This window comes from Rhinolophus hipposideros (assembly GCF_964194185.1).
Source record: "Rhinolophus hipposideros genome assembly, chromosome: 9".
In the NCBI taxonomy this organism is placed as follows: Eukaryota; Metazoa; Chordata; class Mammalia; order Chiroptera; family Rhinolophidae; genus Rhinolophus; species Rhinolophus hipposideros.
This window is the reverse complement of record NC_138055.1, coordinates 14893828-14910361: the sequence shown is the minus strand read 5'-3', so window position 1 is coordinate 14910361 and position 16534 is coordinate 14893828. Positions and strand designations below refer to the sequence as shown.

Here is a 16534-nt window from a genome sequence, read left to right as displayed (position 1 = left end):
TCTCCCCTAGGGCCGTGGAGCGGGCCCTGCCAACAACGGGATTTCACACTCTGGCTTCCAGGACTGGGAGAGAATAAACTGCTATTGTTTTAGGCCACCTACTTGTCATTTATTACAGCAGCCCTGAGAGACTCATACACCTTCCTTAGGAAACTGAATTCTTAGAAATCTTTCTTTTGGTCTCTTGTTCATTTATTATCAAAGTCTTTCCCCTCAAACAAGAAATAAATATGATATTATACCCCCTCTCTTACGAAACAGACCTTGGAAGATCAACAAGTTGAGATACCATCTCAGATATTAAAGTAGATCTCTAGAAATGGAAAGTTGTCCAAAATGAAAGATCAAAGAAAGTTTGAAAAAAGAATCGAATAACACTTGCCATGTTGCTGTCTTACCTCATCCACTACTTTGGAAAAATAGTGGAGTGTAGAAATTACCTCTTCATCGCCTTTGCCAAGAGCAAAATTCTAAGAATAAGAGCCAGGTGTTAACTGAGCGCCACGGCATCCCCCCTCCCCCAAACCCCCACCCCCCCCAACATTGGCTTCCTTCCTTCTCCCAAGACACATAATGTCAGTGTGTCTAACGGCAGAAAACTAGAGCTCTCCCTGGTCCTGCCCCAGCGATGCACTCAGCCGCCCCCGCCACACGATTCCTTCATTGCTCATCAACCTTCTGTTCAGAAATAATGGTATCTCTGAGTTTATTTCCTGGAATGGTTAGTGTCGATTTACCTGTACTTCTTCAGAGACTATGAACTCTCCCTCAAGGGCAGCTAATTACTTCTGGCGGCTAATGAGACTATATCACATGGACTTTGAGATAATCGCCGCTTAGAACTGATCAGAGGAAAGGAAAGGGCCAGAAAACAAGAAAAAATGGAAATGGACGATGGAAAAAAAGAGAGGAAGGAAGGAAGGGAGGAAGGAAGGAAGGAAGGGAGGAAGGAAGGAAGGAAGGAAGGAAGGAAGGAAGGAAGGAAGGAAGGCCAGTCTCTAAAGGATGCCTTTGGAGAATTTCTTTTAGAAGAACTCCACTTAAGAGAGACCTGAGCACAGCACCATACACCACATAAATATCAAGTTACCTGTTTCTCATATGCCAGCAGCTGCTTAGAAAGCTGTTGAGTGGCCAGGCACATTTCATTCTGCAGGGAGAAGAGAGAAGCAAGTGAGATTTGTCCAGTGCATACATAGTCACTGAAAAATGGTACCTCAGAGGATCCCTTAAAAACACTACGTGGCTGTAAAATAATACTTTGTTCAGAAACGATGTGGATAACAAGACCAAAACAGTCCAAGGTTACAGCTTGCTCCCCCATGCCCCCCACCCACCACACACACACCATTTACAAATTACTGCTCCTTCCAGACATTCAGTCAGTGAACAAATGTGGTGAGCAATTATAATGCGGTTAATAGACATGGTCCCTGTCCTCGCGGGGCTTACCAGGGAAGCAGACATCAAAGAACAGTTACAAACATCATGAGAACCGCAAAGGAAATACTGGGTGCTTGGACAGGAAGCCTCAGAGGGTCTCTAAGGAAGAGATGTGTTAAGCAGACCACTCAAGAAGACTAGGAGTGAGCCATGGGGACAGCTTGCCAGAAGTAGAGACCAACAAGTGGAAAAAGCACACAGCCTGTCTGTAGACCTCTAAAGCGGAGCTGGAGCGAGGGGTGCAGGGTGTGGGGGCAGTTGGGGCAGCGCGAGGGCATGGAGGACTCCGTGGCCCAGATTTACACTATTCTAAGCATAATGGGAACCTCGGCAGCACCACGACACGATCAGATTCTACCCGGACTTAGAAGACTAGCTTCGTAATTATGGATGGTAACACAGAAGCATGGCGGCAATGCCCAGGAGGCCCTCTTCTGTGCTGCTTCTCACTGGCCAATACTGTCCATTTTCCTCTTCTCTTATTTATTCCTCCAATCTCTGGATACACAGCAGTTTCCTACCACTATTTCCCACCATCAATGCACCCAGCCTAGAAAATGTGTCTTGCATTTCCAAAGCTCAGTTAAAACTTCTCTTCAGATTCAGGGCTTATTCCTAAGAGAAGGGTGGAGCCACCAGCTCTGACCTGAAGCGATGAGGGGAGGGCACTGGCTTACCCTGGCCTCAGCCTCCACTTACTTTCTAATTCTCCTGGGTTTGCTGCTCCTTTAGAAGAAGGGCCCGAGCTCTGCAGGAGCTTCTTTTATTTTTCATGGTCTTCCTTTGCAAGACCCAGCAGAGCCTAATCCTACTTTTTTGGGCCTTCTTTGCAGACAACTGGCCAACCTGTTCCCTGATTTCCTTCATCTGTCCCAAGGAACAGGCATTAACAGACCCTGAAACATGGGCTCTCTCCCTTTTTCCCCAGAATAAAGTCAGGCAAAGTTCCTGGCTTTCGCATCCCACGGGGACGCTACTCTTTTCAAAACGAACAAGAGCTGGCAGCCACACAGCCAAGAGGAAGGCAAGTGAACAAATCCACAAGCACTGTCAGGCAGCTAGACAGGAATGGGCAACAGTTCCCAGCACACAGCAGGCACCTGACAAATGTTTGATGAATGAATGAATGAACAAGGTCAGAAGATTCATCTGAAGTCTAAGTTTAAAACAACACCTGGAATCATGGTGTGAGGGGAAAAAACATTTCCTAGTCCTACAAGGAAACATCTCAAATGGGCAATAAAATACACAGACTGGACAGGGATGAAGCACTCGGCCAGGAAGCAGCCTGCTGACCCTCTTTGGCAGAGTTGTTTTAAAGATCAGAGTTCATGGAAACAAGGGTCTGAGCCCACTCCCTGGGCTCATTCGCGGCTCTATCGGAAAATTCCTTACTCCTCTGAGTTAGCAGTGGGTTTAGGATGGATTTGTTCAAGCTACCTCGGCCTCTGCCTGGGGGCAGCTCCCTGCAAATTATGTATGATCTGTAGACCCACAGAATCATCCTAACTATAGCAGCAACATTTACAGAGCACTTAATGCACGCCAGACGCCACCCTAAGTACATTCCAGGCATTACCTCATTTAATTCTGACAACCGTGTAAGGCGAGTTCCAATTATTAAACTCAGTTTTACAGATGAAGAGAGAGAGGTTAAGACACTTGTCCAAGGTCACACAGCTAGTTAGCAGCAAGGCTGGGATGTGAATCCAAGTCTGTCTGATTTTAAAATCTACAACCTTAAATACTACTCTTTAAGGTCCCAAGTCCTGCTAAGAGATAAGACTAGAGTTGACAAACTTTTCCTGTAAAGGGGCAGATAGTTTAATTATTTTTGGCTTTTGAGATGTAGGGTCTCTGTCACAACTACGCAGCCTCTGCTCTGTAGCGTGAAAGCAGCCATAAACAATACATAAACGAATGACTATGACTTCGTTCCAATGAAATTTTATTTACAAAAATAAGAGGCCAGCCAAGGGCAGTAAGTTGCTGATCCTGCCTTAGACAGTCAATGTTTCAGAAGACCCACTCCTCTGCCACACCTCCCTCAGGAGGCTCTGCTTTAAGCTACGACATGTCAGATTCAAGGAACATTTTCTACTCTTCTAAGTGATTCTTTTCTTTATTTTAGCTAAGTCTAAAACATGACTCCCCTATATTTGTATCCTTTAGAGACCAGTCAGATTGATAACCCTCTCTGCCTTCAAAACACGCAAGGGTCATAGACTACTTGAATTCTTCTCTTCTTTAGAGCTTACTGGCAAGTGCTCCAAATGTAATGGAAAAACCGGCCAGGGAGCTGCCAGTATCACACTGCACCCAGACTAAAGGAGAGAGCCACGTACGTGCCACTCACACATCTGCACAGTCACTCAGGGAGGAAGGAAGCATGAAGCACAACACATAACAGCTGCGTTCAAAACTATGGTGTATAATTGGACTCTGTTGGGTTGCTCCTACAAATACCTTATAAAAATGCTATATATTTTCACATATGTGTGATTTCAGCCTGCAAGATTCTGTTCTATCAGGTATGATTTCACTGGGAACAAACTGTAGGTACAACACAGCCTGTCATCTGCCCAGAAGAAATGAACCTATGCTGTACAGAGCACATTACAGGAAAAGTCTTTGAACTAGAGCAGTCTGACTCAATCTCCTGTACACAAAGGTTCTATGGCATGCTTTACCAACAAGAGCTAATTAATCCACACCCTGTCAGGTAAGCCCACAAATTATCTCTGCAACAAGACTTGCGGAACTGGAGCCTGGATGGAGTAAATAGCAGTAATAACAATAATAAAGATACCTGCTAATATTTACTGAGTCCTTTCTAGGTACCTGACATTGCTGTTAAGTGTTCTTCCTATATTATCACATTGAATCCTTACAATGCACCTATGAGGTAGGGACTAGAAGAAAGGATAGTAACTTTCTAAAATCACACTAGTAACTGGCAAGGGAAAGACTCGATTCAGATCTGGCAGACTCCAAATCTAAAGCCCAAGTCTGAACGCTGTGCTATTCCGATCCGAAGTCTAAACTGTTATCCAGTTAGTCCTCAGTGAGCAGGCCCCACAGGGCCCACGACAGGAACACAAATCCCATGCTGTTCTAGCTGCAGTCCAGCAAAAGAGGTGGCCCACAATTTGGACTCTTAATGGAATGCTGAAAGATTCCTTCAACATTCTGGAACAGTTCTCTGGTTACCATCTATGCTATTTGATGTCTCCTAAGACTCCTTTAAAAGATGACCTGACCAAGGGTTTACCGACAGGATCTCCTCTGGTAAACAGAACCTCCCAAGGCTGTCGCCAAGGCAGAAAGACCCGGTTAGCAAACCCGGAAGGAACACTGAGCTCTCGGCAAAGGAATGTTTATCTTCCAGTGGCTCAGAGTGCTTACTACCTGCAAATGTCCCCTGAAACGCCCCCAAAGGCTCTGAGGGCGGCACCACCCATGGTGAGTGTGGATGGAAGGCTGGGAGCAGGGGCAGAGGAAATCCACTGAGTCAAAGGCACGTGTAGGCATGCTTTGATCTACACCAAGTATTTGGCCAAAGGTTGCCTGAAGCCAAGTACTGAACATCCCATTCACCACAGCTCTCGCCACAACACTGGGGCCATGGTCCCACAAGTTCAGGAGCCCCTGAGGTGGAGGCACGCAGGGAGTAGCAAGGAATGCACTGGGAACGAGGAAGCCCTGAGGGACTTGGGCAAGAGAATGACAAGATCGGACATGAGCAGAAGAAAAATGAGTGGCTGTGGTGGAAAGGAATCACCGAAGGGAGAGAATGGCGTGAGGGTCAGGAGACCACCTGAAGACCTCGAGTGAGAGACAAAAATGGGTCTGAACCCGAACCAGAAAGTGGAGAAGGTGGCAGAGATCTGCGGGGTATTCCTGACGCAAAAAAACAATGGCATGTGGTGAGGAAGGAAGAGGGGTCAAAGAAAACTAGGCTCTAGTCTGGATGCCTGATGGATGTCAGCTAACTAAGGACCTGAGGAGGGGATATATTAGGAGTGACAAGGAAGTGTACAGTTGGCACGTGCTGATGTTTAGGTGACATCCTGAATTCAGTCCTTCTTTAACACATACGCATATGTATCAAACAAACATTCACTGGGACCAGGCAGGGTGCTGGCCATTGGAGACAAAGAGAATGTGCTCTGTGGGAGCTCACAGTCCACAGGGGGACAAGGGAAGCCCACTGGCTGCACCTGAAATGCTCTGACCAACAAGTACCCGGGGCATCTCGGCGCATAGGTACGCTCTGTCCAGGGACAGAAGAAGGGAAAGGTGTCTGAGATTCCTCGGTCTTGAGGCCAGTCTTAAAAGCCAGCAAGGCCATTTGCCAGGGCAAGGGGTTGATGGGATTTTTGGCGGCAGGAATGGCATAGCAAAGTCTTGGCACGTTCTGGAACAACCAAAGGCGAGGCTAGAGGAGTAGACCGATACTCAGTTCATGAAGAGCTTTGCGTGCCGTGTTGGGCGTTTAGCCTCTGCCTGGTGGTTCCAGGGAGCCACAGAAGCGTCTGGAGACAGGGCGGGGTGGGAGGTTTGGGTGTGGTTAGCTGTGGGGGACTAAAGGGGGAAGACAGGAAGACTGGGTGAGCCTGCAACCTCTCAGGTAAGACTATGCATACATATGCTTCTATTCAGACACTATGGAGGTTTTTAACCTCTTTAGGCAATAGTTTGAAAGACAGCAAATCTTTCTAAGTAACCTGTCTCTGCTTTGTTAGTGCATGAGAAATGTGTGCAGCTGCCTTCATGAAAATGACCTATACTGGAGTACTGTGTTCCTACGGCGTGCAAAGGCGCATCTGACAATGCAAAGACCAGGATGTGACTGTAGGGCTGCTGTAAAGTGCTGAAGGCAGCTTACAGACTGTAGTTTCATTCTAGCACTTACGCCAAATAAAATTTAAATTTCCCCCAAACCAGCCACAATCAGCAAAACTGCTCACAGAACTTTCCTCCAGTGTTTCTTGCTCTTCCTCTTTCTAAAATGAAGGGACGAAGGGCATTTGCTACATCAAGAACAAAGAAGTTTAGCATGCAGTCTGATTTTAAATATCTTTTATGAACATTTATCATTTACCAGCAGCATAAACCTGATTTTTAAAATATAATAATGAAATACTACATCTTGCTAAGTGCCTCTGTTTTTAAAAATAAAACTGTAAAACTACATTAATCTGATTCAATAGACCTAGGTATAAAATATGTAAAGTACAACAAATAAACCAAGAAAATATAACTTAAGGAAAAAGTTGAATGAAAACACTAAGAATTACTACATACTATGCATATATAAACTAACCCATCAAAGGGGAGTCAGAAAAGTTCTCTTTTTTAAATTAAAAACAAAACAAAATACCTAAGTCTCCAAATAAACCTGAAAAACCAGCTGACCCTGACCCAGCTGATCTGAATGCCACTGACCAGTACTTGAAGCTGTCGCTGAGCTTGGCAGCACTAACCAGCCGTCCCCGCCAGCCTCTGCTGCAGGAAATGCCGCAGCAGGAGGGAGGTTTCTGGCCAGCAGAACCCGTGTGATGATCATGTGGTGTGAATTAAAAGCCTCTTGGACTGCAAGACCCACTTAATTTTGGCAAGACGTAGTTTTCTGGCTCAAAAGACAAAACGCGTAAGAGAGTGTTTGGACATCTCCAAGTAAATGATCCTGACAGACAGGGAAAGGCACGGAAAGAACAGAGGCTACTGGGAGGAGTGGAGACACAGTCCCGCAAGTACTCTTACACCTTAAATAGAAAACAAATCATTTAATGACAATATTCAAATGGCTGAATAACAAGCAAGTTCAGGTATAAGCCCAGTTAAAATTTTTCTAGTTTCTTAAATTTTGAATAGGGAAAAATAAAAAATAAATAGGGCTTAAAAAAAAAATCGACAAAATATGTCCCGTTTCTGAACATATTACCCAACCAACAAGCAAAATTATAAATGAGCACGATCAATTTGGCCATTAAAATGAGTTCCAATTAATCAGTTACACTTGTATAATACAGTGTAGTTTCCAATTCCATCTCTCCAGCCTGACCTCTGGGGCTGAACTTTTAACAAAATCTCTTTCCCCACGTTGATGTCCCATGGACACCTCAAAATCAGCCTTTTAAGAAAATTATGATTGACATCCCCTCCCTCCCCTTGCACACACACATTAGGCTTCCTGCGTTCTCCCAGACTATCCACACTGATGTCCAACTCCAACACCTGGGCATTGCTCTGGACGCATCCTTTACCCACCTCACCCCTTCACATCCAACTAAGTACTGTTCAACCTCCTAACTGCCCTCTGAAATTCATCCACTTCTCTCCATTTCTCATGCCACTTCCCTAGTTCAGGCTACTATCCCCAGGCTTCGTGGGTAAGAGCTTAGGCTTTGCCTTCAGGCTGACTTGCTTGCTCTGCCACGTGTTAAGGGGTGCACTAAAACAAGTTACTCATCGTCAGAACCCTTACCTATTTAAAACGAGGATAAGATATAAAATGAGAATAATAACAATGGTAACCTCACAGAGTTGTTGGGGAATTTAAATAAAACGATCCATGGAAAAGCCCCTGAAACCAGGCCTGGAAACTATTAAGTACTCAATACACCTCAACTATCAGTCGTTCTCCCTTTTCGGTGCCCAGCACAATTCCTCCGGTTTAGCTGATGTTCTCTCTTAGCGCTGCTAACAAACACTCTTAGGTAGTTGTTTTGTCTGACTCCCTACCCAACTATAAGCTCCCTAATGGCAGGGACTGAGGCTTCCTCCCCTGTGTGAAATGAATAAATGACTAATAAAACAATGACAACAAATGATTATGTACAGATATTAAGAGCTACATAATAAATGACTAGATAACAGTATTAATATACATTATTATATACTGACTGTGGTATTTCTTTAGAGATCATCAATGAGAAAAAGAGACATTAACACATAGACTTAAGTCAGCAAAAAAATTCATAATCCAAAGCATCAACGGCCATGATATTTTGATATGTAACATAATGAATTTTATTTTTAAGTAAACCGTAAGTCTTCTCTTAGAAAGTAACATACACAGGCACTTCTTGATCTAAAAAGATTCACTTTTGCTACTTGGCAATTTATTCTCCCTGGTTTTGCAAGCCAGAGATACTTGTTCCTCAAAACAAAGAAGCCACCCAACAGTTTCAGAACTGTGACTCAAGTCTTTTCAGAGGAAGCATTTGAACAAATATCTCTACCCTCCTGCACTGACATCTAAGACTGCCCAATTATGAGAAAGACAAAGAGCATGTTTCAGAATACTCAACCCACTCATTCACAAGTAGGAAGAGGAGACTCAAATGTTTCCCTTTGGGGTTGAATTTAAAACAAAAATGAAAAGCAGTGATGTGGCCCTTCTCTACTGGTTCCACTACTTATCGGAAAATTACCCTCTTTCTTCAGCAATGCAAACAGACTGTCCGCAGTTTTTGAAGATAAGCAGAAGAGAAAACAATTCTGCAAAATTTTAAGTGGTGGTGTTCTGATTCAAATTTCCAGGTGAGGGCAGAGGGTCCCTACCCTGCTCCTCTCGGGGTGAGGGGGCAGCCGGCTACCTGGGCTCCGTAGACGCGCTGCATGGCCTGGAGCAGCTGGTTAGTGTAATCCGTGAGGGTGCCAACATCTTCTTCAAACACGCTCAGTAAAGAGCGAGTCTGCAAGGAAAGAAGAAGCCAATTTTATTTCTAAGTGGAAAGTTACAAAGGAGGTAGAACCAACCCCTCCCCGCCCCCCCCCCCGCTCACACACACACACACACACACACACACACACACACACACACACAGAAATGGGGGGAAGGTGCCTGTTCTATGGCTTTATTCTTTTATTGGTAATACCAGTACGAGATGATTCCTGCAGCTTGAATTAAGAGCTACTTTTTTAATCCTTTAGACTATAGAATGAAGCAAACAATACAACAGAGTACTGGGGCCAGAAAAGGAAAGCCAATTTTTAAAAGGTTAAGACTCAAAGGCTGTTTATCTGTCTTGCCGTTAGCCAGTACCAAGCACCAGGGGCTTTAAAAAAGAAAAAAAGACAAGTGTTACAAGGGCAGCCTTTCCCTTCAAGCCCATAAACTGACACGACGCCGGGCCTGTGTGAGTAGTAGGGCGTGGACACTCAGCACCGTGTCATCCCAGCAGCTAACCATCTGACTGGCTTTCTGCCATCCTGGACATCTTACAAGAGTGTGTCATTCTTTCCTCTTATAGTGGAAAGTGACTATGTACAGTCAGTTTTCATGTCTTTCGTCATATTTCATTCAACCAATATCAAACTCATGGCCAGGAAATTTCGTGTAACCTCGGCCCACTCGCGGTACATCTGGGCACAAAGCTCAAAGAGCAACTTAACAAGAACACTACTAGCTCAGTTTCTTCGGGAAGACTAACCACCCAGTGCTCCGAGAACAGTGGAGCCATGTCATTAGATGAAAGGTTTCTCCTATCTGACACACGCTGAGCACTAACGAAATATTTATTTAATGGACGGTGTCGGAAGGATCAAGGTGTCACATAAGAGGCTACATCTACTCAAGGTACTTTTGTTAACGTGCTCAGCATGGTGAGAATTTAAAATACAACGTTAGTGATAATGGGATTTCCATTTCAGAAAATAACCCATCACGTCTAAAATGCAAAGTTACAGAAATGCCTTTAATGAGGTGATATCAAAATCCTTCACAAAGAACAATCCATTAAGGCTCATTATTTCCGGGCAAATGAATTCCACATCCTTCTTTCTTTTTCTAGCCTATCTCAGGTAAGAGAGCAGTTATTGACCTCAAAGAACCTCCAATAAACTAGGACGGGAACGTAGGCATTTGGATCGTTTGTTCCACCCTTGATTTTGTTCCACAAACTCGGGTGCACTTCACAGCAGTATACGCTTATCCTGGCTTTGCCCCAGGTGATCTTTAAGGCTAAAAATACCTGTTCTGAGACCAATGTACTCTCTTCAGTACCAGTCCTTATCCAGAGAAGGATCAGAACGCAAAGAATAATGAAAATGTAAGAAAGGTTTTTTTAAAAGCTCTCAATGAGAGGTAAACACTACAGGGTGCATTCGTGTGTTAGAACCGTTCTTCAAACTTTTAAAAATTAAAATCCACACCACAAAACACATTTTACCAAACAGTATCATTAGTATGCGTACATACTCTGATTATTTCCTATTCCATTCTTTTCTGTTCTAGTCCCTTTTAAACAAAAATCATGGTTGTGATCCACTGGATCTCATAATCAATGAATGGATATCAACCAGTGGGTGAAAAATAATGGTTTTGAATTCTTCATTCCATCTTTTAAAAATACTTTTTTTTTTTTTGGAAAAAATAAAAGTTGTTAAAAGACATTTTCAGCACCTGGTGGTCTATCACTCTACATTCATTCATGCACACATCTCTGCCTTCATCCAATATCTGATGAAATATTGTGCTGGGAACAGATAAGAAGTGACCCTATGTTCTCCAGGAGCTTATAGCCTGCTGGCGCCTCTCAGAGGATCTGGGATCACCTTGGGACTGTGTCATCAGTCCTGGATCCAAACTTGCAGAGTTAATGAGATAATGAATGTACATAAAGTGTCTATAGTGCCTGAAACAGAGTGATCACAAATGATATTATGAAGAAGATAATGAACTTTCGTTGCTTATTGTATTCTGGACACTAAGAGCTTTACACATGGTTTTAACACTTCAGCAACACTTATCGACACAGTTATCCATAAATGCCATCGCATCGTAGAGGACCTTTTTGGACTCATGGTGCCAAGGCTGGGATCCCGCCAAAGTTTATGATTCTGACACCTTTCTTTGCTCTAACTAATATATCTAGGAGAATGGGAAGGGAAGAAAATGATATAACTGGATTACTACAGCTAATACTCATTTAGTCAAGTCCTATTTATTGTTTTTAATACTCTTAGGAATAAAACAGAATGAAAAATGAGAGGTAAGACGAAAAGAGAGGACTTGTATTAATGTCCTCCACAAAAGGAACGGAAAGAAAATGAAAACTACCGTTTACTCTGTACCTATGTGTCAGACACTGCTGAGCACTAAATATTTGTTGCTTCATTTAATCCAACAGCTTTGAGGTAGATACCATGGTTACATTAACCCCATTTTACAGATGATGAAACTGAAGTTCATCAAGGTTGGGATACTTGCTCCAACGCCCACAGCTGGGAAGCCGCAGGGCTGATGTACACCCCCGCCTGCCTGGTACCAACTGGCCACGCTTCTTCCACTGCAGGAGGCGGCATCCGCACCCAGCAGGGTGAGTGTGACCAGTGGTCTGCAGCCTGCGATCCTGCCTGGAGCTGGCTTCTCTGTGGTCATCCTACTGCCATGCTCTCTCACCTGTGATAACTGCCAAAGAACTACATCACAAGTGTTGTCTTTTTTCTTTCTTTGTAGTTTGGACACCCATTAGGGCTGACAGAAAAACTCCAGTCTTCTGTTTCTAATTCAACTAGGGCCATGGTCACACCTGAAAAAAAATACCCCCAGCTATCTCAGACACTGTTTTGATATCCACATTTATCAGCTCCGCATCTGCTTAAACTTATATTTGTAACAGGAATGGTCTGACACGTAAAGAAGGAATGAGACCAAGGAACAGGCAAAGGTACACGAGTTGCTCAAAAATGCTACAAAAAAGTCTGAAAGACGGTGCATGTCACTTATGAAGACAATAACAGCAATCATTTATAGAGTTGCTGTGACATGCAGGCATGAAGACACTTCACATAGGGTATTTATTCTTCATAAGAATTCCATTAAGTAACTCTTTTTATTCTAATTTTACAGACTGGAAACACAAGCTCAGAGAGGTTGAGTAACTTGCCTAAGGTAGCAGTGGTAGAATCAGGATGTAAATTTCATCCTTTTCCTACTACCCTACACTCGCAAGAGTATGCCTGGCCAGGAAAGCAAAACCAAACCCCCTATGGATATAGGCTCAACTCCACCTCATCCCTCTATCTGAAAGAAAGTGGGTGTCACCTAACAAAATAGTCATAGACATTTTTTACTCAAGAATAGCATCTAATTGTAGAATGGCATCATTTTAATAGCCTGATTATGAAATATATACATATATATATATAAATTATAGGTAAGTATATATATGTCATTATACATACATATACATATGTGTATATATATATATATATATATATATATGTATATTTCAAAGTAAAAATAAAGTTCTTATACTCATAGTTTGGCAGAGGAAGGGAAATGTCTCAGTATAACCAAGTCTACTGAAGGAAAAATGTATTATAAATAGAGAACAGCAGGGCAAAACCCCTCCACAATGAAGACATAACCACCAGGTTATATTTGAGGCCTTTCCTTGAGTAAAGAAAGGCCTGGTTTGGTCAGAGAAGGCTGTTCCCAGCTGGACCACTCACTGCATCATCTCAGAACTAAGTCTTTACTTAATCTCTCTGTGCTTCAGTTATGCCAACTGCAAAGGAAACAAAGAAACAAATCAAAACAGCAAAGCAATAGTGCTTTTGTTTTCACCTTGCCTCAAAAGCAGACTCCTTACACAAAAGAGAATAAGCCCCTGAAGAAGTGTGAGCTGCAGCAGCTCAAAGCTGCATTTGTGTTCCTATCACAGCAGTATTCACATTGTACTGGGACTGCTGCTTTCCTTATCTGTCTCCCGGAACAGACTGTGAACCAGTGGAAGGCAGGCACCCTTATCTCACCTGTCGCTACTTCCCAGCATCTAACACGCCTGGTGAGGAGCAGAGGCTCCCAGACAGCAATGGGGATGGGTATCTTAATTCCTAAAACATTCGACCTTTCATGTATCAGAGGTAACCAGAGATAACGTGTGGAGGCACATAGACAAGTCATATAACAGCACATCATGCAGTAATAAAAAGGAGAAAATGAACAGATGTGTCCAAGGTCAAGCAACTGCTCTTCAGCTCTTCCTGGGTCACTGAGTTCAAATACAAAAGCTTTGTGTTCATTTAATGAATCTTGTGCAACCAGGTTACTAGAGCAACCCTCATAAAGACTTAGCATAAAACTAGAGGAAACAAACAATATGTGGTTTCTTAGGATCTTTTCCCTTTTAGTGAAACAACATTTTAGGTCACCAATGACAATAAAGCCAGGTGGTAGGTGGCTGAGTTACCTTTAACAATACAGACTGTCTGGGTTCCAATCTTGACTCTGCCACTTTGTAGTGGATAACCCTGGGCAAGTTATTTAACCTCTGTGCTCCTTGGTAATTTTAACAGAGCACCTACTTCAAAAGAGTGTTGGGGGGACTAAGTGAATTAATAATATAGGTAAAGCATTTAGAACAGTGCCTGGCACAAAACATGCATGTATGATATAGGTGTTTGCTATTCTTCTTATTCTTTATACACAAAATGAAGGCGTTGAATTAGGTTCCTTCCAGTTCCAAGTCCCTGAGTTTCCTTGGGAGTAAAGCTGCATTAGGCACATTCCCCATACAAGAGTGTTAAATAAATATGCTCTGATAATTATCAAAGACCTTCTTGAAAGTTAGCTGCCATCCATCAACCTCACCAAGAACCCTAGTAGGGTGACATCCAAGTCTCAAAAGCAATCACAAATTCCCTACCTTAGGAGGAACAGTAAAAAGGAATGACAACTCCGCGGAACCTCCTCTTCCACATACAAGCTCAGAGTTACAAACTATGCAGATATGACAAGAATTTAAGCTTCTAAAGCCCCTTGAAGATTATCTGCTCCATGTCCCTCTCCTGCAGATGAGAAAACTGAGCCAGTCATAGGATGGGGATAAGTGACCTGTCCAAATGATAAGTCAGTGTTAGAGCTAGAATTAGGACCCAGGTCTCCTGACTTGTTTGCCAGGCCTCTTTCTACTTCCTCACAGCTGAGCAAATCCTGTAAACCACTCAGAAATAATGCATATTGATTTATGTCAGAGTCCAAAAATCAGGTAACTTATGGGTTAGTGTAACCTCTCTAACCTGGCTCAGCCATCTCCACGTTCAGTTAGGAAAGCAATACATCTTTGTACCTCAGTTTCTCCAACTAAAAGCAAATGGAAATCCTCATTCAAAATCGTGTCGTAAGAAATTCTGTATTATCTTCGCTCCTAAAGAGTATGCGTGAGGATGGACGGAATGACTTCTACTAAGGGTCCCATTTGGGATCCATTAAAATGCCAGAAGTCTAGAGACTTCAAAGAGGCCTTTGAAAAGTCAATTAGACCAGCAGATGCTAATTTAAAAAAAAAAAAATCACAGCTTGCCTATAGTTTCTTACAAAGAAAGGAGCACAAGACAACTAAGCACACAGCCCTTTGACTACTTATTCTGAACTGGAGGGAGGCAGAGTGGCTGTAGTTAAGCCCATCAAAGGACCATCCCAGGACCACAATTCACTGCAAGAAAAAGGAAAGGAACCAAAAAGAGAAGGGAAACTGTGAAAGGAAAACAGGTCAATCCTATTCTAATTTTTCACGAGTTGAGACACAAGGGAATAAAGAGACTTATTTAAATAACCCAGGCATAGAGAACCAGGAGAGTAGATATGAAGCTGGGGAAATGTTAATGGAAAAGAACAAACGTTCCCTGGGGAAAAGGTGCTCTGAATTATGAACTAATGTCATTCTGCACTTATTCGCTATCTTTACATACAAACTTTCACTTGCAGAGCTCAAAGAACTTGAGTTCTCCGGTGCCAAAAATGGAGCTGGTATTGTTAATTTTGTCTTCACAAATGGGAAAACGGTGCCAAAGGGAGGCCTGGTACCGCGGGGAAAGAGATCCAGGCGCTGCCTCCCTCAGTGGCCCTAAAATCCACCAGTTCCCTCAGCTCAGTAATAGCAGTAGTAATAATAGAGGTAACTCCTTACTCTGTATCATTGTCGGCTAGCACATTTACAGGCATTTATTTCCTTATTTAATTCTAACAACTCTACGAGGCTGGCACAACTATTATCCCTATTTTATAGATGACCAAAAGGTTAGCTTCTTTGCCCAGGGCGCTCGGCTAGTAAGTGGAGGAGCCGAAGTTCAGGCCGGCAGCCTCAGTTTCAGTGGAGTTGGGAAAGAGGTCATGACACAAAAGGGGGCTCCCCCGGGGTCTCCAGCTTTGCCAGAGGGATGCCCACTCCCGGATCATCCCGGGCTCAGGACGCAGGGCCGGGCCCGCCCCGTCCCCGCCTCCACCCAGGGCTTGGAGGGGCTTCCTCGGCCTCAGCGCTCCGGCCAGGGCTACTGGAGCGGCGGGAGGTACCTGGGGGCTGTCCTGCAACGCCTCCTCCAGCAGCAGCTTGTCTACGGCGGGCATGATGCCGCGCGGCGGGGCCGAGGGCTGGATGGAAGGGCCGAGGGCAGGAGGCTGCTCCGGGCTCTGGCGACCAGGCAGACGCTCAGTGCCCGCGCGCGCCCACGCCCAGCCAGTGGCCGCCGCGGCCGCCCGCCGGCCCTCCTCCCAGCCCTGCCCTCCGCGGAGCAGGATCAACAGGAAGTGTGGCCGGCGCCCGGCATGGCCACCGGAAGTGTGGCGACCCGCTTCCGCCGCGCCCGCCGCTCGCGGGAAACCGCAGACCCTCCCGGCCGCCGAGCAGCAATTTGAACGCCAGGGGTGTCGACATCCGCGGTTAAGGGGCCCCGGTCCTTACGCTAGTCAGTGCATAGACAGCCCGAGTAGGGGAACCTTGGGCGGAAAGATAAGATTTTAATCTCTGTGAGTACCCAGAAAACTTTTGAATCGAAGGAGATAGGTGCGAACAGATTTTGCTGCTGTGACTCGCCACGTTTTTAACGGAAGGAAAACCCTTATACTTCTACACCACTTTTTCTAGATAAATCTCAGTATCCCCGAAACAGCTGTGAGAACAGAGAGGTCACCTAATTCTAGGAAAAACGGGATACCCGAATCATTTGTGATTTTCAGACGTAACCAGTTTTGAAACCACAGCACTTTGATGTGAGCAATATAACTTAACGTTTCGTCCTCATGGTTTGCCATGTTTTGTCATTTTTGGAAAACTTCATAATCAAGATTTTAGAAATG

At 44.2% G+C, this 16534-nt stretch overlaps 1 protein-coding gene across 2 annotated transcripts in view; it reads right to left on the bottom strand.

Annotated features, from left to right (window-relative positions):
- APPL2 (adaptor protein, phosphotyrosine interacting with PH domain and leucine zipper 2) overlaps window positions 1–15983 on the bottom strand; it is a 41498-nt gene extending 25515 nt beyond the window's left edge. For both annotated transcript variants that reach the window (XM_081058414.1, XM_081058415.1), the window contains exons 1-4: window positions 15752–15983; window positions 9048–9146; window positions 1091–1150; window positions 399–470 (exon numbers count right to left, since the gene is read on the bottom strand). In XM_081058414.1, coding sequence (XP_080914540.1) covers window positions 399–470; window positions 1091–1150; window positions 9048–9146; window positions 15752–15805 — 285 coding nt within the window. In that variant the 5' untranslated portion in view covers window positions 15806–15983. The remainder of the gene's footprint in view (window positions 1–398; window positions 471–1090; window positions 1151–9047; window positions 9147–15751) is intronic.
- Window positions 15984–16534: the final 551 nt, after the last annotated feature.